At 21.2% G+C, this 27,100-nt stretch overlaps 2 protein-coding genes across 11 annotated transcripts; one reads left to right on the top strand and one right to left on the bottom strand.

Moving 5' to 3' along the window:
• The first annotated feature begins 21 nt into the window (after nucleotides 1–21).
• LOC122852793 (probable serine/threonine-protein kinase DDB_G0282963) lies at nucleotides 22–26,799 on the top strand. Of its 8 annotated transcripts, XR_006373868.1 has the most exons (4): nucleotides 23,200–23,332; nucleotides 23,532–23,648; nucleotides 25,218–25,322; nucleotides 26,696–26,764. XR_006373868.1 is itself a non-coding variant. In XM_044152808.1 (3 exons), the coding sequence occupies exons 1-3, from the start codon at nucleotides 465–467 to the stop codon at nucleotides 18,915–18,917; spliced, it is 2,742 nt and encodes a 913-aa protein (XP_044008743.1). In that variant the 5' UTR covers nucleotides 22–464; the 3' UTR covers nucleotides 18,918–19,445. The 8 variants fall into 8 exon arrangements, 3 of the variants coding, with proteins under 3 accessions (XP_044008743.1, XP_044008753.1, XP_044008764.1); XM_044152808.1 differs by lacking the exons at nucleotides 23,200–23,332; nucleotides 23,532–23,648; nucleotides 25,218–25,322; nucleotides 26,696–26,764 and adding exons at nucleotides 22–557; nucleotides 16,206–17,314; nucleotides 17,378–19,445; XR_006373870.1 differs by lacking the exons at nucleotides 23,200–23,332; nucleotides 25,218–25,322 and adding an exon at nucleotides 388–557 and having other exon boundaries at nucleotides 26,696–26,799.
• LOC122852906 (multivesicular body subunit 12B) lies at nucleotides 19,490–23,142 on the bottom strand. Of its 3 annotated transcripts, none has more exons than XM_044153026.1 (7): nucleotides 21,839–21,937; nucleotides 21,343–21,486; nucleotides 21,070–21,268; nucleotides 20,810–20,939; nucleotides 20,631–20,714; nucleotides 20,201–20,558; nucleotides 19,490–20,120 (listed from the first exon to the last, which is right to left on the bottom strand). In XM_044153026.1, the coding sequence occupies exons 1-7, from the start codon at nucleotides 21,884–21,886 to the stop codon at nucleotides 20,037–20,039; spliced, it is 1,047 nt and encodes a 348-aa protein (XP_044008961.1). In that variant the 5' UTR covers nucleotides 21,887–21,937; the 3' UTR covers nucleotides 19,490–20,036. The 3 variants fall into 3 exon arrangements, with proteins under 3 accessions (XP_044008961.1, XP_044008979.1, XP_044008971.1); XM_044153044.1 differs by lacking the exon at nucleotides 21,839–21,937 and adding an exon at nucleotides 22,921–23,142 and having other exon boundaries at nucleotides 19,496–20,120; XM_044153036.1 differs by lacking the exon at nucleotides 21,839–21,937 and adding an exon at nucleotides 22,959–23,142 and having other exon boundaries at nucleotides 19,496–20,120.
• Nucleotides 26,800–27,100: the final 301 nt, after the last annotated feature.

The raw sequence follows: 27,100 nt of genomic DNA, 5'->3' as shown, positions 1-27,100 counted from the left end.
TGAATTAATTTAAACATTTAATTATTATTTTATATATATATATAATCATCGCGTGTGGGATTTTATGTATATACATATACAAAGAAACAAAAAAAATCAAGTATAAAATGAGTAGTGTGTTTCAGGGTCGAGGTGGGGGATTAAATAGCCACGTTTGAGTTTGAATACCTGTAAAAAAATATAGTCAGGTAGAGGCTAAAAGCAGACTTAAGTATACTTGGGGGAATATTAACATATACATTTTATAAATTCAGTTTTAAAAAGTACACCGGCAAGCTAACATGCGCTCATGTATAAAAAAAAACAAAACAAAAGTTTAGTTTTTAATATTAGCTATGAAAATTATTTTTATTAATTGGTTTTATTTAATTGATATATTATTGACAAATAAATAAAAAGTGTATTTTGGTGTAATAATAATAATTGTTAAATGTGATAAAAAAGAAAATTAAAAAAATTTACTTATGTCAATGAAAAAAATGTGGTTTCACAAGGAAATGAATTCCAAGTTTTATGTGAATTCAAATTACGAAAATATAAATTGCAATGACAAAAAGGTAATAATAATATTAAATATTTCTTTTTTTTTTTTTTTTGGCAATCTAAATGGGATAAAAAAAAAAAAAAAAAAAACTTTTATAATCTCGTAATGTTATCATGTTAAATACACAATTTAAAAATATACCACAAATATTATTTTGATTATTTTATTTTTTCAAACATGATTGTATCACGAGAGTCAGCTATAATTAAACTTATCACAATCTTTTTTTTTTTTTTTTTTTAACTTTTATTGAGCTACTTTTATTATTGTTTGTTCTACTTGAATTTTAAAATATTATAATCAGTTTATTATTATGCTTGTTAATAATAAAAAAAAAAAAACAAAATTAATAAAAATTTAATTGTATAATTTTATAAGTTACAACTGTCGACACAAGTTTAATTTTTTTTCCTGATGGATAAAATTTCTTTTCTTTTTTTTTTGACTGTATAATTATTAATTGCAAAATTTCTCCTTTGTTAAATTACATTAATATATACATGAAATGAATTATTAAAATTATTTATAAAAATATATTTTCCTGTCTTGATAATAATATAATTTTTAAAATTTAAAATAATACAATATATTAAAAGTGAAAATCCAAGTTGTTCAACATTATAACGCTTCGTTAAACTTGCTATACAAGCCAACGACATTGGCTTAGAAAAAAAAAAAAAACAATAATAATAAAAATAATATTGCAAAGGCGTCTACATTATACCAGAAAGGAAATTCATAATAACGTGTTTCTATTAACAATGAATAAAATCATTTTGTTTTTGCGCGTTTCGATTATACAAATTTTACTCCAATATAGATAGAAAAAAAATTTTTTTAAATCTTATATAAATTATAATCAACTAACAATATTATTAAAAAAATTCAATTCAATTAATTAAAAATAATAGTTAAATACCTGGTAAATAAGATTGATTAAATCATTTTATATTTTCAACCGTTAGAAATAATTTTAATCAAATATTTTTAACGCTAATTAATCACTGTAATTGTTTTTTTTTTTTTTTCAACTTTAAAAGTATTTTTTTCATATCTTGCGATATATATAAAAGGTTTTTTTTTTTTTTTTATCGGAGGTTTGAGTGAAGGGGGTGAGGTATACCACCAGGTGTTATTTGACGTCCGGTGGGTGGTTAGCTGGTTGGTTGGTTGGTGGCATGCATGTATTGTCATAGGGGCCAAACATAGCTTATACATATTAAATATCACACACGCAATTATATACTTTATATATAAAAAAAAAAAAAAAAATACAAGTATATAATAAATTCTCTCTACCATCTAATATACTCTTTTTTATTTTTTTATTTTCCATTTTTCCTTGACATTTATCCGCATTTAATTCAATGAATAAAAAACCCCCGCATTTTTTTTTTTTTTTTTTTAATGCCATCATATTTATTTAAAAAAAAATAAAAACAAATATAAATATTATTATATTGAAATATATACAATAATAAATGATGAAAAAAATTTCTTAAAAAAATTCCATATTGATTGTTTTTATATTATAAATAAAATAATCTATATAAAAAATTAAATTAAAAAAATTATTTTTTTAAATAATAATATTTGTTTAAATTTTTTATCATCATAATAATATGATAAATAATAAAATTTCATGACTGATAAATTCACCTGTGTATCTTGTCTTTCATTGTATTCAAAAAAAAAAAAACTGTTGCTGTTGTGCATTGTGATGATGATGATGATGATCATCATCATGATGCTATAAAGAAGGCGGAATAACATAAGCGCCAGAGGGATGGCCATCACGAATCCCGCAATGTTAAATATATTTCCCTTTATATAAATTTTTTTTTTTAAATAATATTTATTATTATTGTTAAAACTGACTCATCGTGCAAGGTATATATACATGTACATGTCTTTTTTTTTTTTTTTCATATATTTATTTTGTCGTTTTAAACCACGTGTATATTCATATAATGAAACTTTGTAAACCTGGCGACTTTTTGATTATCTTGTTAATATATATTTAAAATATAAATAAAAATATTTAATATAAATTTTTTATCAATTATCTAAATGAGTATATATATACTTTATCAAAATAAATCTCATATTATTTTATTTATTTATTTTTAAATATAATAATAAATTTTAGATTAAAAAAAGCTGATAAATTTATATCGACCAAAGTTTAACAGCTGCTGTGTGTGTCTCAAATTTTATCTTTACCTAATTTTTTTTTTAATCAATCTATATTTTTATATATATTTTAAATAAATTTTAACTTGTCGCAAATAAAATTTCAAAAAAAAAAATCCGGTATTTAATAATATTTATGCGAGACTATATAATTAATTAAATTATTTTTCAAAATTTGATAAACACCTTTATTCAAGTTTCTAAATTCCAGTTGAAACTTAGTTTCTCTTTAAAGTATTTCTTGATTTGCAAATGTATATATAATATACTGCAAATAAATTGTTTTTTTTTGTCGATAAGATATTTTAGAAAAAAAAAAAAATATGAATATAAAATGAGAAATAGATTTTGACGGTATATAGAAATATTGTAATGAAGGAAGTATATTTGACTTGGAAGTGCAGTTGGGGCCACTGGGTCAAATACCTTGCGGTCTTTCTGAGATTCTGTCAAGATCCCTCAGGCTAAATTTGCAAATGTACAAGTGACAAGTAACCCACCCATTGGCTATCATCTATTTATCATCTTGGTGATGAACATTTAATAATTTTATATATTCAATTTTCATTGATAATTATATTTCAATCTTTTTTTAAAAATAAACATTCACAATGTCATCATTGATTTATTTATTTTAATAATAAATTTTGTTATTTTTAATTTTTTTTTAAATATGTCAACAACATATGCATCCTGTAAATATATATATATGCAAATTTTTTATTACTATTTTTTTTCTCCTTAGCCATTTTTTTAGTCAGAGTTTAAACTGCACTTTTATTTTTATTTTTTGCATATACTGCATTATCCTGTTGAATTTAAAATTATCCTAAAAATATATTCATTTTTTTTTTGCTTTAATTCTCAAATTTACATATATAAACTTGAATTATATTTAAAAAAAAGTATATGTTTATATTTAATATTACGTTTTTACGTGCGTATACCTATAGTATTTCATTATACACACGATTTTATGATTAATTTTGTTTTAATTGTGCATCATAATTCATATAGTTTTTCATAGTGGAATGCGGTCAAAGTTGACCTCAATATATCTCCAAGAATTTATCACATTCATAAATAATAAATCATATAGATACAAACTTGTTGTGTATAGTTAAATATTCAAAAAAACAAAATTAATTTTTTTTAATTATTATATGAGGATATAAAATTTAAACAAAAAAATAACCCAGTAATTTAACGTGTCAAAAAAAAAAATAATCTAATAACTGTAGCCAAAAAAGAAAAAGGAAAAAAAATATATATATACAAAAAATTGCATTAACATTTTGACCGTGTAAATATTTTTTATTTAAAAAAAAAAAAAAAAAGATTGAAAAATATAATTAATAATTTTGTTACAGAAAATAAAATATAAAAAAAAAAGATTAGCTTGGTGAATCTTCAGTGGGCGTGGATGGTCATTATTATAGTCTGGTCAAACCGAACAACATTTATAATAAAAAAATTTTTTTTTTTGTATGAATAACTAAATAATCTGGGGATTTCTGATTTTGTCTTTATTACAAAAAATTCAGTTTATATTTTTTTCTCTGTGAAATTTCCCTCAAGGGTTTTTTAAATTTCCTGCGTTTAATCACTTATTTATTAGGTCAATATTTAATCTGAAATTATTATTATCATTATTACTATAGTATACTAAAAATATATTTAAAAAAATGAAGAAAATTTAAATATAAATTGAAAAAAAAATATTATGAATTTGTCATCCATTATTATTTATTTATTCATCTAATTCTTTCAAAATCATTTACTTCATGGACATTACAATTTTTTGCATTTCAAATGAAAAAAAAATAAGAAGATATTACAAAAAAACTATATTTGAACGATTGAAAAGAAATAAAAAAAAATTTAAATAACCAGAGGAATGCAAGACTCATGATGATAATCGCATAATGTCAAGATAAAAATTTTTTAATTTTTTTTTCTACTGTCTTTTTACCCTCTGTTTGCATCATAGTAAATTTATTGAAACGTGTCTTGAAAATATATACAAAAAAACATATGCAATTTAAAAAAAAAAAAGAAAAATTATAATAAAATTCAATTTTATATTTTTATATAAATAAAAGTCTATTTATTTTTATCATACATTAAAAAAAAATATAAAAAAATAAATATATAAATTGAATGTAATTAAATTCCAGGCCAAAGTTTAAATTTATTGTTAGTTAAACTGAGTGTTCGATTGAAGGTTTTAATGTCAAGGGTCGAACATTCACGCCAAGTCATGACATGATCACCAACGAGACCAATACAACTTACCGCAATTTAATAATAAAAAAAAAAAAATAAAATACCAATATACTTTTTATTTTTGCAAGAGTGAATAAATCCCATAAGATATTATATACTTAAAATAAATTTAATTCATCCGGAAATAATATTTTATATATATTAATATAACACCATGCAAATATCAAAGTATTATTTTTATCATTGGCAATCATAAAGCACACACATAGATCAAAGAAATTTTGTATATTACTTCTAAAGAATTTAATAAAATAAAAAAAAAAAATTAATCATAATAATAACAACAACAAAGAGAATGTAATATATATATAAAAAAAAAAAATTAAAATAGAATAAAAGAACGTATAAACTAGAATAAATAACATTATTTTATATTTATTTTTTTTTTTTTGATAGACTTAGACACGGTTTTAGACTTGACTTTGACCGTTATAAAATTATTGTTATATTGTAAAATATGCCAGAGATATAAAATTGATAAAAATCAGTAATCTTCGACAAGAAACAACATCACGTACCAACAAACAAATTACATACTTCCTGGTGAGTTATTAAACACCAGGGGTTTATCACAAATGCCAAACTAACTTGCACCTGTATACTCATCCATGACATTGTTTTTATTTAATGATTTTTATTTTAATCAAAAAAAACAAAGAAGAAGAAAAAAAAATTAAAAATAGTGTTAAAAAAAATTAAAATACGCATAGTTTAATTTTTGTTTTTAATTTAGAAAAAATCATATAGAAAAATTATACAAGATGAAAAATCAATACGCCAAAGGCATTAAAAAATTGATTATTTTTCATGATACATATCAAGTCAAGACATTGATGATGAATGATTGTTAATCATTAAATTATCAATCATAAAAATATAAAATGACATTTCATTTAAAAAAAAAATATACATATTTTTTAACACTGTTGTTTTAAAAATTTTTTTTCACAATGACATTGGAATTTTTATTTATAAAATTTATATATTTTTATAATGAAAGTTTAATTTGTTATTATTTTTTTTTAAGTTGTAAAAGCACTGTCGTTTTGTTTGAGAATGTTGACCGTTATTCATTGTCACTGTATGTGAGGAGAAGAGTTAATGGCCTGAAGAAATATTTTTTTTTTTTTTTTATGTTTAAGAACAATTAAAATAAAAGGGGGACTAAAATGTATAATTGTATATGCAATGAGCTCAGAGACAAGAGTGCCTTTCAATTGACGCCTGTAACATGTTTTTCTTTTTTTTTTTTATTGTTAAATTTTGCTTTTAAGTTATTGTCAAATTTTTTTTTTTTTTTAATTTTAAATATGCCTGTCGTATTATATATTCTTCCAAATAATTTTTTTTCTTTTTTACTACTATACAAATTTTATTGTTAATAATAAAATAAAATTTTTGACAACAATTGCTTCTGTAATTTTTTTTTTAACTCTTTATTTTCCCTTATATATTTTTTTTCATATTCAAATTTATGTTTCCGTTTTTTTTCCCTACTAATATTCATTTAATTTTCATCAATTTTTTAAAAATACAATTTAATGTTTTTTTTTTGTTATAATATTAATATTATTATAAACAATTTAAATAGCAATAAATTTATGAAAAATAAATAAAAGAAAAAAATGTATCTATATGAGTATACTGTTACAGAGTTATAATATCTTGTTTATGAATTGAAACGAGAAAAAGCACTTTGTGGACGTGCCAAACAAACCACAATACCATAACCAATGTTATATTATATACATATATACAAACATAAAATATGTATATACAAACTTGATAAATAGTTTTAAAATGAGAGTAGATAGATAAAGAGTACAGAGAGGCGCAGCTTCCGAGGAAGATATACCAAAGAGCCAAAGAGTGCTCGTTTTATGTTTGACGTAACAAAAAGACCACAAGAAAATACCGTGAGAAGTTGAACAACTCAAATTCTTTCTGAATTATTTTTTTTTTTTCTTTTCCTCATAGCCATCCATATATAAAATTTATTTATATATTTATTATTGAGCAAAACGAATCGACCGAGTTTTAAATCAAATATTTTTCAGTTATTTAATATTTTTTTTTTTAATTTTCTTATAATTTACGTTTCATTTTTTCTGCTATTCAAAATTTTTATATTTTATTGTTTATATTATTCTTTATTTGAAATATATATATATTTCAATTGAATTAATTTATATTTGTATAGGGATCAGTCTAAGGATCATATATCCGGTATTGATCAAATCGCAAATTCAAATCGCGTGCAAGACTATTGACACTTCCTGCTCATTGTCTGAATTGAATTTTATTTTTATTTATTTTTTTTTATTTTTTTTTTTTTAAATAACAATGCTTTATATTATTTATTTATAAAAAAAAATTAATATCAAATATTCTATCCACAATTTTATTAAACATATTGTTTGACTGCTGCTTTTGTTGTGGATAATTTTATTATATATTAATACTTTTTTTTTTTTATTTGAAATTTATTTTTATATGTAAATTTTATGTATTGTCGATTTGCGCAAACGTCTTAATAATTTTAACCAGGCAAACATAACATTTTTTGTATTATATTAGAAGTGCAAAATGTGCGCGCATCTATATATATTATTTTGCGCGCGCGTGTAAAGTACCTATTATTATTTATATGTTCGCGATATAATTTTAATTCTAAAATATAAAATAGTCTAACATAAAATATAAAATTTAAAAAGTTTTTTGTTTTTATTTTTTTCTCCAATTAATTAAGCTTATGTACAATGAAAAAAAAATTTAAACAAATCAAACAATGAATCTACGTATATTTTGTCACTTTGTTCGTTTATTTGTTTAAAAAATAAAAAATATACGACAAGCTTGCTCTTGCTAATGACTATGTATTTTATCATGCCCCAGGTGAAATAAAAAATCATATAAAAAATAAATCAACTAAATTGTCGAGATAAAAAAAAAATTCAAGACAAAAAAAAAACCCAAGCAAACAGAAGCTTCAATCTTTTGTTCATTTATATTTTTTATTTATTTTTTTATCAAGACATTTAACCTACTTTGATCATCATCTTGAATTTTTTTTTAATAATATATAAAAAATTTTAAAAGACAATTTGCTATTTTGATTGTGTATATATACACTTGGCTAGATTTATGTTTAAAAAAAATGTTGTTAACGAAATCGTTTCCCGTTGAAAATTGAAAATTTTCAAAACTCCGGCGAATATGGGTTTTTTAATTACGGAACCATATTTATCATTATTATTATTATTATACATAATATATTTTTTTTTTTAATATTTATTTGAATATAAATATTGTACACAATAATAACAATGATAACATTTGAACCTAACCTCAATATAACATGTATATATTTTTAACTATATACATATATATATTTGTTGTGTCTTTTCTAGTTGTAATTTAATTTTTAAAAAATTTTAAAAAAGTTAACAGTTATCTTATTTTTCTACTTAGATCAAAAACTTTTACTATTTTAATTTTTTTTAATTTTATTCTTACTATTTAAATGAAAGATCGATGAAAAGAAATACCGACTTACCGATCGAAATATATTTTTTGATTGGCGCATGCGTACAAACTTTTTATTTAGAAGAAATTGTTGTAAATAATAAATTGGTAATTGTTTGGACAACCGATAACTTTTGAATAAATAAACGCAAAAAAATTATGTTGCATTCAAAAAATTCGTTATAAAAATTGCCACAGCCAAGGATATGATAGAACTTCCAAGTACAACTTTTTAAAGGCCCTTTATTCATTACAAAGTTCGCGATGACACCTATTATTATAAACAATCGTCTTACAACTGAAAATGGGTGGTTTTGATATTTCTAAATATAGCCTTGGCTGTAGAGATTTTGATGAGGAAAATTTTAAGACCAAATATAACTCTGTGAGATAATTTTTAAAAAAGTTATGAAGTGTCTAAAAAAACACAAATTCTGATATTCTGTTAATTAACAAATTTCTAGCAACAATAAAAAAAAAAAAAAATCGTAATTTTGTAGAGTTTTAAAAAAAAACCATCCTGGCAAAAAATTGCATCCATGATTTGTTCATAGTTTTCTTAATATATCGAGTTTAAAATTTTTTCATTATCTATTTTTATCAACAATTAATTAACTAATAATCCAAATTTTTTCTTTCATATCCTTGGCTGTAGATCTTTTCAAAACCTTTAATTTAAGCCTATTTCAAACTCTCTATCTTAAATAGTTTAGAAGATATGAACATTATTTATTTTTTGCCAGTGATTTCAATACGTAAGGCTTCGCCTCCGTAAAAAAAATATAATAAAATTATACAATAAAAAAAATCCCCGTTATATTTACAAATAAATAAAATTAATTTTTGCTTGTTTAGCTGAAAAAAAAAAAAAAAACCTAAAATATTTTTATTGTTATTTTGAATATTCGTCATGCAATAACTTGAGCGTTAAAATATAATTATTCAAACCCGTTATATATATATCGTTTAAATATAATTAATATATATTTTTAAATATTTTATTCATTTGCAATTGTCATGTAGTAAGTACATAAATATCATTCAAAACGGTATATTTATATTTTATATTAAATTTCTACTCTAAAAAAATCAAAAAAATATTTTTAAAAAAATTTCTAAACTCACCATTATTGAAGTTCATGTCTCAATTTCAATTGTCGCATGTCATTGGCTTTTCTCCATTGAAGTTTCTATCATCTGCAACAATAAAAAAAACAAATTTATATAATTAAAATAAAGTCAACATAATTATTTTTACTATTGCTAATTATTTTATATATAAAAAGTTGAAAAAAAAATGAAAAAAAAAATAATATAATAAAAGCTCCGCATTATTATTTAACGATGCAGTACCATAAAGTAAAATAATTTCAAATAAATAAATAATATATTTAAAATATAATTACTATTAAAATTTGTATTTTAAATTTTTTAAAATATTAATTATATTATTTGATAATTATTAACCTGAGGCTTTCGTGCAATATCATATTGTAATATTTGTGTGTTATGATAGTTTAAATGCAAAATAGCCAATAGGCATATATATACTGATGATAAATAAAATAAGAGGTGTATCAGCTGATGTATAAATAACGGTAAAACATGATTAGCACACTAACCAACATTTGAAAAATCACCTTCATATATATGTATAAACAAATAAAAAAAACATCACAAGTATACCATTTAATAAATATATCCATAGGCGCATATTAAAAACACCTACACACAAATTTAAATACTAAATATATACATGAATTTAAAATTATAATAAACTATATATATTCTAACATATATACAATTTAATAATATATAATTTTGTCGCATGATTGTTGGTAATTTTATATCTCATTTATGTCAAATATCATCTTCAGTATAACTCGAAGGTAATTACATCTCACTTGGACAACTATAATTTCATCTATTTTTCATTTTTATTTGAGAAAAAAAATATAAAAATAAAAAGTTAGACAGACTCTAGCCTTTTTATCTAGTAGTCTGATAATTTGATTTTTTTTTTTATTATTAAACTCTTATGTTAATTATAAATTTTGCGTTTTTTTAAATAACTTTTTTTGTCATTTAAAAAAAAATATATATCAATAGGCTGCGCAGTCGTGTATCTCATGTATCTAACCGGAGAACATAAGTGCAATTTTAAATATATATTCATTCGTGTGTATAGATTATACATATGTACATATAAAACTTATATATGTACATTGTGAAATAATGAAGGAAATTTAAAAGCAAAGTTTTTGCTGACATGCGCTTCTTGAATGACCACTGCTTTACGCGCGCACTTAACAATACATTGTATATTTATATTTTGTTTTTAAACAGATAAATAAATATTTAAATAAATAAATACGGAAATAAATAGATAAATAAATAAATAAATAAAACATAAACATTTATCAAAAATATTAAATACTATTTATCATCAATGTTTTTTTCTGTGATAATTTTTTTTTTTTTTTATAATTTTTTAATCCGATTTTATACATAATAAGCTTTGGCTTTTTTATATTTTCTCGATTGTCGGTGTTTATATTTTTTATTTTAATTTTTTATCATGTTAATATATACGCAATTATTTTGATTGATCTTTGGTAGGATTATCAGGAACACATGATCATTTTCAAGTGTCAATAACTCAAAGAAAAAAAAAATTATAAAAATTATATATTTAATTTATCAATTAAAATAATAAATTATTTTCTTTGTCAAATAATAATATTAATCAATTGATTTTTCGACTAATATTCGTCAGTTTGAAAAAATTAAAATTGGTTTTTTTTTTTTCTTTTCATTCATTTATATTTCGCTTTTTTAAATTTGTTTTTTTCAGTAAAATAATAAAATTTCTTGATGAATATATATTTTTTTTTTACCACTTAAAATTAGAATATTAATTTTTCTTATCACGCATATTTTATTTTCCTGTGTCAACTCCACTATATAATATTTTTAATGACAAAAAAAAAAAAAAAAAACTTGAAGGTTAAAAATAAAAAAAAGAGTTATATTTTTCACCTCAAATAACACACGATTCATTGATTTTTGTGTTTAAAATTAAAATATGAAAAATAATTTTTTAATAATATATTTTTATAAATCCTTTGATCATTACGAATGCTCAGTGACCTTGAAGTTAAAATAACATCAAAAAAGGATTGACAAAAAAAATAATTTAAAAAATTACTCCAAAATTTTTCCTTAGCATTTTAATGTTTTTCGAAAAATAAGCCAAATAAAATGACATGTTTATATATTGACAACAAATTATTACTGACAAAAACCAAGGTTAAAAAAATAATACATACATTAAATAACAAAAAAATATAAATAATTCAAATCATTATCAAAAATTAATCAATCATGATATAAAACCTATTTTTAATCAATTTTAAAAATATTTTTTTCAAAATATATATATTTTTTTATCTAAATAATATACTGAATGATAATAAAAATACTCAATCATTCATATAAATTCAAGTAAATGTGACGAAATAATATATAAACATTATTTTGTTTATCATTGAATTATAAATTTTCATTTCATCGACTAAATATGACCTCGATCAGGTCACATTATTATATACCTATATAATATAAATTCTTATAATATTATTCAATATATATTATGTATTTGTCAAAGCACCAGGTGTCTTATTTCATCAGCTTTTATTAACAAAGACAAATATCATATATATAAATTTTTGTAAAATTATTTTTTTCCTTAAATAAAAATCAAATGAAAAAAATAAAAGAAAAAAGTCAATTAATCTAGCAAAAAAATTAATTTTTCATCATTGTTTTCAATAAAAGAAAAAAATAGTACAGCTTATCTATGATTATACATTTTTTTTTATTTTAATTATCAATATCTATCTCTTTGTTTTATAAATTTATATATAATTTTTTTTATTTTATTTTCTTTTAAACTCTTGTCTATTTCAAAATATTATTATTCATTTTTTTTTTTTTTTTCTATATTTCTCTTATTGTCTTTCATGCTTGAAGTTTTTTAAAAAATTTTTTTCTGTTCTATTTTTTTTTCTTTTATTTTACTATTTACTCGCATGCGTTCAATTTAATGTATATTTTCATATCATATATAAATTTAAAACTCTTGTATGAGCAAAGAACCGTTTTTTTTTAAAAAAAAACTATTTTTTATTATTTTTTACTATTTTGTCTGTTATGTCATGACGCAATTTATATATACGTGTATTATTTCATGCGGTTTATTTAACTGACTTTTTTTTTTTTCTTTTATATATTTACCGGAAGTCAAGAAATTTCCAACTGGCTTGATTCTATTTTCAAAAATGTTAATAGAAAAGTTTTTTATTTCCTATATACTTGTCTGTGCGGGGAAAGCCTTTTTTTTATTTTCCATTTTTACATTATTAAATTTTAAATCAGTAGTATAACTTGTCGCCTTATAATCTGTCATCTCTTATATACATATATAATTATTATTTTTAATGATTTATATTTTATATATTTTTTTATTGGTATATATAACGTGATAAGTTGATGTACACATATATACACACAATTAATAATTGACTACATCAAATTAATATGTTCTTTCAATACTCATATCACGTTCGGCTATTGTCGAGTAATGTCGCGTGACTTGTCACGAGTTATTATCAGCATATCAAGACGTGAATTGCGATTAATATTATTATCCACAATATTTATTAAGTGAAATTTTTAATACTAATAATTAAGAAAAAAAAAATGTTGACTGTTTTATAAAAAGAAAATTAAATATAGCAAGTGAAAAGACAAAAATTATTAAAGTGAAAAAAAAATAAGAACAAAGTTATATTGAACGATGAAGTTAATGAAACGTGTTTTTCCTTTTTTTATCATCTCGTGATTATTATTTTATTTTTTGCTAATTTAAGCGTAAATGCAAAGGGACTATTATTTTATACAGGGCAAAGTACATGTTGTCTTATATACAGTTAAAATTAATAATAATAAAATTATTTAAAAAAAAAAAATTGGGTCAATGAACATGTGAGTTTTTGAATAGACCAAGTGTGTGTGTGTGTTTTTTTTTGTTGACTCAAAATCAACAAAGTTTGGAGTCAAAGGAATATATTTTTTAAAAGAAGAAGAAAAAAAAAAAAAAATGTCTTGTCGAAAAAAAATTGATTCAAAAATATGGCTTGATTATGTCACGGTAAATTGAAAAAAAAAAATTATTATTATTTATTATTATAAAAGATGATATAGAAAGTACGTCACAATTAAATTTTAATTATTATTTTTTTGCTTTAAATAGACTTGTTTAGATAATAATTTTATTTTATTTAACAATATGTATATGACGTCAATATGGACAATTAAAATTATTTGTTTATTGAGAAAAAAAAAAAAAATAATTATTCAAGTTAATTTCAAAGAAAAATAAAAAATAATAATAAATATTTACAATAAACTTTTACAAGAACTTTTTAATTAATTAATTTTTTTTTCTTTCATATATATTAGAGTCAATAATCTTGACCTCTACAATTTTTTGTATTTAATAAATTAACAGATGTTAAAGAAAAAAAAAAAATATATATAATGTTAATTAAAATAAACAAATCAGCTGATAATATTTTCAACATATATTCAATTAATAAATTATTACTCGGTCATTGAAGTATTTCATATAAAAATAATAATAAATTTTAAATGTTAAATTGTGTTTTAATATATAATTTATATACCAAATGATATAAAATACATGTATACTATAATATGTGAGTTGTATTCACTGGATATAAAGCACAAACTTGACTATACATATATATTTTTTTTTTTACCTGTTGATAGAAATATTTTCTATCTCACTTTTTATGGACCCTTTTTCTATATACAACAAGATCTTATATTTATCTTTTTATTCACTTTATATCATGAGTACAATGTGAGACAAAAATACCTCCCTCTTATTTTTACCTCTGTTACTTTTGCTTGATTTTACTGCAAGAGCAACTCTCTCACCTCACTTCACCTTCTTGTGCGCCAACAGAAAAGAAATACTTGACCAGTTTAATCCCACCAGTCACCGGGAACCAAACCATATTTTGCAAACTTTACCGTAAAAAAAATATACATATAAAATATTTAAATTTAAATTTACGAATTATTATTAATATTCAGCTCAACTCAAAAGTATATTATTTTTAAAAATAGAAAAAAAGTTTTAAAATCTACACTGTGATTTTGTGTATAAAAGGATTTAATATATATCAGTGTTTGATTAAGTTAATTAAAAATATTATCAAGCTGATTTAAAAACAAGGTAGATTATTAAATTTTAAAATTTAATTATCATTAATTTTCTAATTTATTTTAATTAGAAATTTGTTGTTTGTTTTTTTTCTCTTAAATATATGTTAATATTTATTACAAGAGAAAAATAATAATACACATATAAAGTGAATGTTGTAAATTATAATTTTTTGCAAAGCAGAAGCTTTTTCATTACAAAATAAAACAAAGTATATTTTTAAAAAAAAAATTGGAGAAAGTGTAACGAGTTTTAAATACATAATACTAATGTTTTGTGTCTTTAGATTATTTTAATTAAATAATATTATTTCTGGTGAAATTTAAATGTTTATTGTTATGAAATACCATGTTATTATTTAAACAATCAAAAAGAGAAAATATAGAAAATTATTTTTTTACATTTAACTATATTGCCCTTGGTATTTTTTATGTTATTTTTTTTTTCTGAGTCATTGAGTCTAATGTCATGAACAGTTATTATTCATCATCATGATATCTTATCAGTTTAAAAAAAATAATGAAAAAATAAAAAAAATATATCTACTAAATAATTCCGGTGAAAGTTTATTGATTTATTTAATATATTTTTTTTTTCCCTTTTAAATTGTCTTAAAATATTATTTTTTTAAATTTAGTGTGTTAGATTTTTATATATACACACATGGATTTATCAAGAAACACCTTGCAACCTGCAACCCTCCCCAGGGCTCCCTTTTTTTTCCGGAACTTAAAGACCCTCGTCTATGTATGTATCTACCTGTTCAAAGTTGAATTGAAAAAAAAAAAAGAAAATAAATAATAGAGGAAACAAAAAAATTCTACTAGCAAGACAACACGTTTTTTTTTTTCTGTCTCATGTTGATTTTTTACTAGCACAGGTAAAAAAAATTATTTAGTCTAAGCAAAAATACATGCTGTCAATTGATTATTGCAAGTAACAACAAGTATGAACCTGTTTTTTAGCTGTGTATATCTATTATTTTAAAATTCCATTGGTTTATTATCAAGAATATATAATAATTCTTGATATATAGATGAATGCTCCTTAAGGCGTCTGTAACATACATTGACGATAGCACCAAGGCCACACATGAGACGAGTTTTCGGGACATGGAAGATCAGAAGCAAAACGAGTTCGAACTTTTTTTAAAAAATTTTTTTCTGTATTTGGAGAGCCCGGTCAACACTTTTTTTTTTTTCTCTTCAACTTGAATATCATAAAAAAAAATAACGCCCACTTGTTTTAACGGTCTTTTTAAAAATTATAATTTTATTTTTTATTCTCTCTTCAATATATTAAAAAAATACTAATTATTTGTTTATTTTTTTGCTATGATTACAGATGGAGACTGAAGTACAAAATTTAAAAAAAGAATTAAATCATACACGTAATGATTTAAAAATATCAAAAAAAAAATGTCATGAATTAATTAAAAATCTTGATAATCAAAAAATATATCATCAATCAGAATATAATTTACGTGATAAACAATTAACAAAAATATTACGTGCATTATTAGTACTTGAATCACGTTTACGTCAAGAACAAAAAACAATACGTCAACAATTAATTGAAAAAGATAATACAATACGTACACAACAAATGGAAATATCAAGATTACGACGTCAAACAAAAAATTATATTAAAATTAATAATAGAGAAAATAATAATAATAATAATATTAATATTATTAATCCTGGTGATTTAAATAATGTTAAAGAAAGTGATAATTGTAATTATATTAATGACATTGGTATAACTGGTTTAAATAATAATAATTTACGTAATCATATAAACAGATTAAAACTTGAACTTGTTAATAAAATTGGTTCATATGATAATGTTAATAATAATAATTATGAATTTGGTGTTAAAAAAACTGATAGTTTTGCTGGTTCTGATGTATCAAAAGAAAGTATTGGTAGTGAAAATACTGATGCATCAATATTAACAACAACAACTGAGGGTAGTTTATCTGTTTTAAGTACTGAAGGTTTTTGTGAAGGTGAAAGTACTGATGTATCACCTGGTTCAACACTTAATAAATCATCTAGATATAAAAATTTAAATATTGAGACTGATATGTGTATAAAAATATTGGATTGTCATGATAATAATAATGATGATGATGATGTTGATAAATATTCTAAAAGAAGATTGGGTGTATCAAGAACAGAACCAATGGAAATATTTAATAATCAAATTTGTAAAATATCAAGAAGTGACAGTAAAGATGATGGAATGGATTGTAATTTTATATCAGGAGAAGAAGAAGATGATGACGATGATGGAGAAGAAAAAGAAGATAATAATGCTGAACCAATTTACGTTAATGCTTGTAGTAATGATAATAATTCTACGAAAAATATTGATGACAATGATGTAAAAATTTTAAATGACAAACAATTCAATAGCAACAATAATGAAGATAAAAATAATAATAAAAATAGGTAAATATTAGCATTTAATAAATTTTGTAACTTTATAAAATAAATAATTTTTTTTATTTACAGATCATTACAACCTCAAGATAAATCAATTGAAGAAACAAGTGGTAATTGGTACAGTGATCCAGATGAAGATCGTATTAGTGAAGAATTTTCACGTCATAATACATATCGTACAAATAGTAAACATAATTCTGTACTTGAATGTGTTAATCAAATATTATTACGTGATATGGAAGATGAAGAAAATATACAATCTGTATCTAAAAAATTTAAACATCGTGGTAGAATTGTTAGTTTTCAACCAGCAAGATTATCTGATATTGAATCAGTTGGTTCAGAAATGGAAAGAAGAAATTCTGAAGAAGTTAATAATGATAAAGAATCACAAAATTTTGAATCAAATAATTCAGAAGATGATTATATTATAATAAATAATAATAATAATAATAATTTATCATCAACAATAACATCATCTGAATGTATTGATTCTGAATCTGGTATTGATGAAGAAATAATTGATAATAATGGTTTAGCAAGAGCAATACCAATTGTTATTATTGAACCAGATATTAATGATATAAATAGAAAATTATCATCATCACCAAATTTATCAATAAAAACATGTAATTCATCAAATAATAATTCACTAATACGTCTTGAAAGTATTGAAGAAAAAACATGTTTATCAATGTCAACAAAAAATTTAACAATTGCTAAAAATTTAGATTATGAAGATATTGAATCACTACCAGATTTAACATTAAAAACACCACCAGCATTACCACCAAAACCAAAATTTAGAACAAATACATTGATATTAAAAAAAATACCAAGTCCATCATTTTTTATTGATGAAAATAAAAATAAAAATTCACCAAATCGTGATACATATATTAGAAATTATTATAAAACAAATAAACAAATTAATAAAACAACTGGTACAACAACAGCAAGAAGTCTTGTATTTCGTAAAAAATCATTAAATGATATTGATAATATAAATTATGATATATTAAATAAAAATAATAGTAATAATGATTTATCATTAATACCACGTGTTGGAAATATTGTACGTCATTTTGAAGAATTTAAAATTGGTAGTGATACTGATATACGTATTAATAAAACCAAAGATCATAAAATAATACAAAAAATTGATGAAATTGATATACGACAAAATTTTGAAGAATTTAATTTTGATGATTGTGATTTATCAGATGATCCAGATCGTCTTGATGGTGATGGTTCAGATAAACTTGTTAATAATATTATTAATAATGATACATCAACATCATCAACACCATCATCACCATCATCACCAACAAAAACAACAATAAATAATAATGATGATAATAATAATCATTCAAGTGGTATTTATGATCATTTTCTTGAAGCAACTGGTTTAAGCACAAAATCAATATTAACACCATCAAGACTTATAAGCAATCACAGAGATATGCTTAAACCCAAGGATATAAAATATAAAAATAAAATTAAATCAAATACAATTAATGATAAAAATAATTGTTCAACAACAAGTGGAACATCATCATCATCATCATCACAAACACATGTTAAACATTGGACTGGTCCATTTGTATGATGATTAGCAGCCTCGGTTTTTGGAAGTCCAAAAAAAAGTCAAAAAAAAATTACTTCCATAACCGATTTATCAATTAAAAATTTAACTGCATGGAAAAATAAATAAATAATAATTGACATTATTTAATAAATGTCATTAATTTAATTTATATAAAAAAAAAAAAAAAATTTCTTCAAATTTATCTTGTCGTTTTTTTTTCTGTTTTTGTTATTGTTGTTTAAATATTTTTGGCTTTATAAATAATTTAATCTAAAAAAAAAATATATATATATATAAATATAATTTGCAATAAATTTTTAATAACTATAAGTATAAATTTTTTTAAAAAAATATAAACAAATATCATAAAAAAATAGTTTTAAAAAAAATATTGTAAATATTTGTGTTTTGTAAAAGTTGATATATGTTCAAAGCATTTTTTTTTTTATTATAAAAATATTGATAAATAATAAATGTCTGCATTACCGAATAGTATTGTAATATTATTCGACAAAAAAAAAAATAATAATAATCATAATAAATAATAACTTGTTATGGATTTATTCTACTTAATAAAAATTACTATTATCTCATCAATATTTTTACAAATAATTTTATACATTTTTTTTTATTATAACAATGTTTCAGGTATTAAAATCACATTTCTTTTTTTTTTTTACGTGACACATATTATTTTCGATAAAAAATCATGACAACTATGTCACAATTGGAAGATTCATATCAATTTTATTATTTTTATATTCAAATTTTATAAAAAAAAAAAAAAAAAAATTGGATTGTTTTTTCATTTTGTATACCATGAAGCTCAAGGACATCTTTAATAATACTCTACAGTTTGGATACTTATATTATAATTAATTATAAAAAAATTAATCATACTTATTCAGGCACTCTATTACAATTGGCTAGAAAAAAAAAAAAAAGTTATATATACTTATGATTCTTATGATAAATATTTTTAAAAAATGATGATGATGATTATCTTGTATTGTATAAGAGCTGTTATAACAAATATTATTATAATGATTATTTTTAAATAATTATGGTACGTGATACAATTCGTTTGGCACGTTATTATTCAACCAATATTTTCTCCTTTTTTTTAAAAATTTTTATTATTCAAGTTTCTCTCTCAGCACGAAAATCATAATAATATTCTTCATCAATTTCTTGACGTGTTTTCATTTTAATAACAGGATAATCCTATTAAAAAGTAAAATTAAAATTATTATCAAGTTATATAATAAATGATTTAAATTATTATTTTTTTATATTTGTCTTACTGCTTGAGTTGAATTTGAATCAAAATTTAATAGTGGATTAATAACAAATGGAACACCATCAAGATCAGATGAACCAGGTAATGTACCATAATTAATTGATGTATTAATTTGTTGTGTTGTTTGTGGTGGTTGTGGTGCTGGTCTTGTTGGTATTATTTTTGAATTTGGTTTTAATATTTCATAATCACAATCATATGATGAATTATTTAATTCAATTTTACCAGGTGATACACTTAATGAGCTTGGATATATTCCATTTTGTGATTTTGGTGAAAATTTTGGTTTTGGTGGTCTTTGTGGTGGTGTTGAACGATTAATACCATTTGATGATGGATTTGGTGATGGTGTTTGTAATACACTGTAAATTTAATATATATAAATTAATAAATATATACATAAAAATTATTATTATTTTTATTTATTTATTTACTTGATATTTTCATATGATTGTGATGATGCATCTTCATTTATTAATGAACTTGTTTTATAACAAATAACAACACCATTAACCTCACTGAAATAAAAAATAAAAAAATCATAAATTAGTTTAAAAATTAAATACCAAAATAAATCTAATAAAATGTATTTATATATATATATATTTTTAACCCAGCGTATGTAAAGCCAGTTGGTGCTTTTTTAATTCTACTACAAACGATAATATCAGTCACAGCCATTGAACACGAGTCCCTATTTCGCAGCTTGTAGCACACCTGTTTTTTTCTCCAAGCCTTCTGGTCTATAAAAAAACAACATAAAATACATTGCAAAATGATTCAACACATACTGTAAATTTCTTCATTATATTGTTATTTCATTTTTACTTTTATTTTTAATGAAAAAAAAAAAAGATTGAATAACACACATACCAGTGTCTATAGTTTGTGGAATCATACTGAATCCATCTGGGGGATATTCTCTTTCATTTAAAACTGTTATTTCTTGAACAACATAATTTGGTACACCTTCTGTTTTTGAATGACATATGTAACGTCCTTTTTTACGTATAAAAAGTCCACTTTCACGCCATAAATCAGCATCAATATCTTGATCATATGTTTTTGATACCTATTAAATAATATATTTAAATATATAAATTATAAATCTATATTTTTAATAATTAATTATTTAATATTACTTACCACTGTATAATTTGGTGGACATTTATCAATATCTTCAACAACACTTATTGCTGTTATTGGTCTATCATCAGGTAATAAATTTGTAAATCCTGATACAGTTGTAAATTTTTTACAATTCATTTTTAAATGCGCCATATTATTTTCCTATTATAAAAACAAAATATAACAATAAACTTAAAAAAAAATAATATATTTTATATATTTTTTAACTCAAAAATAGAAACACTTATCAGTAATACACAACAACACACTTAATCAACATGTAAAATCAAAAAAACATAAAAAACTTTTTAAGAAAAATAAAAACCCAAGGACAATTTTTTTATCATAAAAATGAATCATGAAAATAAAAAATAGTCAAACACAAACTCATTTATGATAATTATACATTTTTTTGTAATAAATAAATCTTTTAAAAAATATATTTATTATTTTTTTTCTTGTATATAATTTTATTATAATGTATTACGTGGTACTCAAGACCATTGAACCTTACCAATGGGTCGTTGGCCGTGCATTTTTTAAGAAAAAATTTACCAAACATTGAAAAAATTAAAGTGAAAAACTAACAATTAACTAAATTAATTTGATGAATATTTTTTTAAATTAAAATTTATATTTTCTTTCTGTTTTTTTTTAATGCATTTAAAGTTACTTGGTGTATTGATCAATCTCTGTCAGACTAGCTGTTTATTTTTTTTTTTTATTTTTAAATTCTATAAATAAATTCTTTTGAAGTGTTTGTTTATTTCTCACATGATCCAATAAAATTATCAATAAAAATAAATTAACTAAAAATTGATATCATTATTTAAATAATTTTAAAATATTTTTTTTTTTAATTAAAATGCATACCAATTAATTTAATAATTAAAAGAATTTAAAATTTGCAATTATTGCACAAAAAAAAAAAAATGCAACAGACATAACGTATTAGTCAGTCAATTATCACGATGATGAAAGTGTAAATGACTCAACGAGTTAATGAATTTTTTTTTGTTCCTTGTGTATTATTTTTCTTGAAGATAAAAAAAATATAAATAAACCGGATGTGTTGACTAAAGTGAATAGATCAAATTGTAACTTGACCCAAAAAAATTTCTTTTATATTGTCATTTAAATATTTAAAATATATATCAATAAATTTATAATATATACAAGTTAAAATGATTGACGTTGACTCGACAATGTCTGGACAATCTTAATCATTTTTTTATTGATGACTTTGTGAATTATTTTAAAGAAAAAAACAAAACAAAATAAAAAAAAAAAAAGCAGCAGATAAATGTCAGATAAGGATAACAACTCAAAATTAATTTTATAAATAAAAACTGATGCTATTGATTAAATAACTTGAAAAAAAAAAATTAATTAAATTAAACTAAATATTATTTAAAAATTTAATTCAACTGTCTAACTTGTTACTTACTCACTACCAAGTGCATGCACTGCGGATGTGCATAAGTATGATTACAAAATAAAAAAACAAAAAAAAAATACTTTTCTTTTCTTAAATTGGCTTATATTGTTTTTTAAAAAATTAATCTTCAAGTATACTACTGTCAACTAAACAGTTACCTCTACAATTTATTTATTTTTTCTTCACGTCAATATACCTTGAATTTTTTTTTTTCGACTGGACACACTTTTTAGCTTGTAAATTTAGCAATTTATAGGTTATGTTGATAAAATATTTACAATTAATTAAAACAATCAATATTTAACAATAAAAAAAAACTCAATTTATTTATTATTCCGGGTTAAATATATTGGAGTCGATTGTGTTTGATTAAAAATTTGACACATTTTTTTGTGTTTATTTTTTTTTTTTTTTAAAGATTGTTATTATTATTTATTATTATTTCTGATGGATGAAATTGGTGGCGCTAGTTGTGATGAATTGCGCATTAAAATGCGCGATGAGCCAGTCGTCCATTTTTACATTTTTATCAATTTTTTTTTTTTTATTTGAGGGCCAAACCAGCAAAGGGTGAGTGAGTTTATTATTAAGGGTTGTTGTTGTATAATAATAAAAAAAAAAAAATGCTGAATAAGCCAAGTATATTGTTTTTTTCAAAACTTTATTGTTCAATTTCTTTTGTACTTGATTTTTTTTATTCTTTTCAAATTTTTCAAGTGGAAATATATTTATTTTTTTTTATCATCTGACTGGATTTATTGTTTTTCAGGATTTCATTATGCTGTTGTTGAATAAAGGGGAGGTTAGCTGTACATATAGCTTGGCGTCTTCAAATTTTTAATAACACGTGGTGAATTTTATAAAAATTACATCTTAAAAATTTTAGGTAAGAATATTTTACTTATTATTTTAATGTTTTTTTTTTTTAAAACTAAATTATGCAAGTGAATATTAATTTACTGAATATTGCTGGTGAAATAAATATGGATTATTGATACTGAATATTGTTGCTAATTGGCTTTTTTTATTTGGATATTATTAACTGAGTATTGCTAAAAAAATAATTATGGATTGTTAAAAAATGCTGAATATTGCTAGAGGTCTATAATTGGATATTATTAACTAATGAATATTGCAAGTTAATATTAGTTAATTTTAATTATTTGACTGAGTATTAATAATTGAGATAATATTGTTAAAAAAAACACTGAATATTGCAGCAAGGTGTAATGGATAATAATTAACAATGAGTATTGCACATTAGTTTTAGTTTAATTATATTTATAAATTTTATAAAACACTGAATATTGCTGGTGGTTCAGAGTGGATAATTATTAACAATGAATATTGCAACTTAGTTTTAATTTTAGTGTTTATTTAAGACACTGTTTATTGCTTAAAAAAATGGATAAAAAATATTGAAAAAAAAGGGTATTATTGAACACTGAATATTGCTGCTAGGTATAAATGGATAATAATTAACAATGAATATTGCAAATTATTTTTAATTGTTTTTTTTTTTTATAGTTTAAGAATTATGTAAAACACTGAATATTGCTGGTGGTTCAGACTGGATAATTATTAACAATGAATATTGCAAACTAGTTTTAATTTTTTATATATTATTTAAAAAAAAAACACTGAATATTGCAACTTAGTTTTAATTTTAGTATTTATTAAGTTTATTGCTTAAAAAAATGGATTAAACATATTGAAAAAAAGGGTATTATTAAACACTGAATATTACTGCTAAGTGTAGATGGATAATAATTAACAATGAATATTGTAAATTATGTTTAATTGTTTTTTTTTAAGAATTATGTAAAACACTGAATATTGCAGTTTGGTCGAACTGGATAAGAATTAACATTGAGTATTGCAAATTAGATTTAATTTTATTATTTATTAATTAAAGTACGGATTATTATTTTAAGAATGAATTGAAAATATTGCAAAAAGGTTAATATTAAAAAAACAAACATTGAATATTGCTGCTTGGTCAAGCTGGATAATAATTAATATTGCAAACTAGTTTTAATTTTTTTTATATTATTTAAAACACTGATTATTGCTTAGAAAATAGATAGAAATTATTGAAAAAAGGATATTATTAAAGAACACTGAATATTGCTGGTGGATCTGAATGGAAAATAATTAACAATGAGTATTGCAAATTAGTTTTAATTTTAGTATTTATTATTTAAAAAAAAAAGAGTATTGTAAAACTGAATATTGCTACTAGGTGTAGATGGATATTAATTAACAATGAATATTGCAAATTAATTTTAATTTTAGTATTTATTATTTAAAAAGAAAAATGGATAATTTAGAAGTATTGTAAAACTCTGAATATTGCTGCTAAGTGTAGATGGATAATAATTAACAATGAATATTGCAAATTATTTTTAATTGTTTTTTATAATTTAATAATGATGGAAAACACTGAATATTGCAGCTGGGTCAAACTGGATAATAATTAACATTGAGTATTGCAAAGAGGATTTTATTGAGAAACACTGAATATTGCTGGTGGTTCAGACTGGATAATAATTAACAATGAGTATTGCAAATTAGATTTAATTTTATTATTTATTAATTTAAAATACGGATTATTATTTTAAGAATGAATTGAAAATATTGCAAAAAGGTTAATATTAAAAAAACAAACATTGAATATTGCTGCTTGGTCAGGCTGGATAATAATTAATAATTAATATTGCAAACTAGTTTTAATATTTTATATTATTTAAAAAACACTGATTATTGCTTAGAAAATGGATAAAGAATATTGCGAAAAGGGTAATACTAAAGAACACTGAATATTGCTAGAGGCTCTGAATGGAAAATAATTAACAATGAGTATTGCAAATTAGTTTTAATTTTAGTATTTATTATTTTAAAAAAAAGAGTATTGTAAAACTGAATATTGCTACTAGGTATAAATGGATAATAATTAACAATGAATATTGCAAATTATTTTTAATTGTTTTTTATAATTTAATAATGATGGAAAACACTGAATATTGCAGCTGGGTCAAACTGGATAATAATTAACATTGAGTATTGCAAAGAGGATTTTATTGAGAAACACTGAATATTGCTGGTGGTTCAGACTAAATAATAATTAACAATGAGTATTGCAAATTAGATTTAATTTTATTATTTATTAATTTAAAATACGGATTATTACTTTAAGAATGAATTGAAAATATTGCAAAAAGGTTAATATTAAAAAACAAACATTGAATATTGCTGCTTGGTCAAGCTGGATAATAATTAATATTGCAAACTAGTTTTAATTTTTTTTATATTATTTAAAACACTGATTATTGCTTAGAAAATGGATTAAGAATATTGCGAAAAGGGTAATACTAAAGAACACTGAATATTGCTAGAGGCTCTGAATGGATAATAATTAACAATGAATATTGCAAATTAGTTTTAATTTTTTGTTTATAATTTAAGAATATTTTTAAATACTGAATATTGCTGCTAGGTCAAACTGGATAATAATTAACAATGAATATTGCAAATTAGTTTTAATTCTTTTTTTTTTTAACAATTTAAAACACTGATTATTGCTCAAAAAAATGGATAAAGAATATTGCTAAAAGGATATTATTAAAAAACAGTGAATATTTCTGATGAATAATATTTTGAATATTATCAACTAATAATTATTGTTTAATTAATTTTATTTTTTATTGTATAGTTTTTTTTTTTTTTTTTGTTTCAGAATCTATATAATTATTATATGCAAGTATTGAATATTATTTTTAAAATAATTAGATAAATAATCAACAATAATAACTCTTTACAATTATTTTGTTTTCTTTTAAACCACTAATTATTATTATAAACAATAAAATAATAATAATAAAACAATGTATGCGTATTCTCTCTAATAAAATTTTGTATTTTATTATTTTTCAGAATTAATAAAAATCTACCAACATCATATCAAGATATACCAAAGCGGAGAAAAAGAAATTAAACTAGTCAATTATAAATAAATATAAAAAATAAGTTATTGTAACTAATTTAATTTATACCTCAAGAAAATAAAAAAAAAAAAAAAACTATTTTATTATAATCCCAAAAACTCTTGTGTGTATTTAATTTTTTAATGAAATATTTTTTTTAAAAAACTCATCTCATGGCAAAAAAAAAGTAAAAGTAGTTAAATATTATTATTATAACTATAACAAGTTTTTCGAAATTAAAAAAAAAAGAGGTTTTATTTATTTCTTACATAATATTTATTATTATTTTGTTAAAATAATAATTCAAGTATTTATTCAAATTAAGAAGAGATTTGCATTTTTATATACACCATAT

The sequence above is a fragment of the Aphidius gifuensis genome, linkage group LG1 (genome assembly GCF_014905175.1).
Source record: "Aphidius gifuensis isolate YNYX2018 linkage group LG1, ASM1490517v1, whole genome shotgun sequence".
NCBI lineage: Eukaryota > Metazoa > Arthropoda > Insecta > Hymenoptera > Braconidae > Aphidius > Aphidius gifuensis.
The sequence above is the reverse complement of the archived record's forward strand: the minus strand, read 5'-3'. Positions and strand labels throughout refer to the sequence as shown.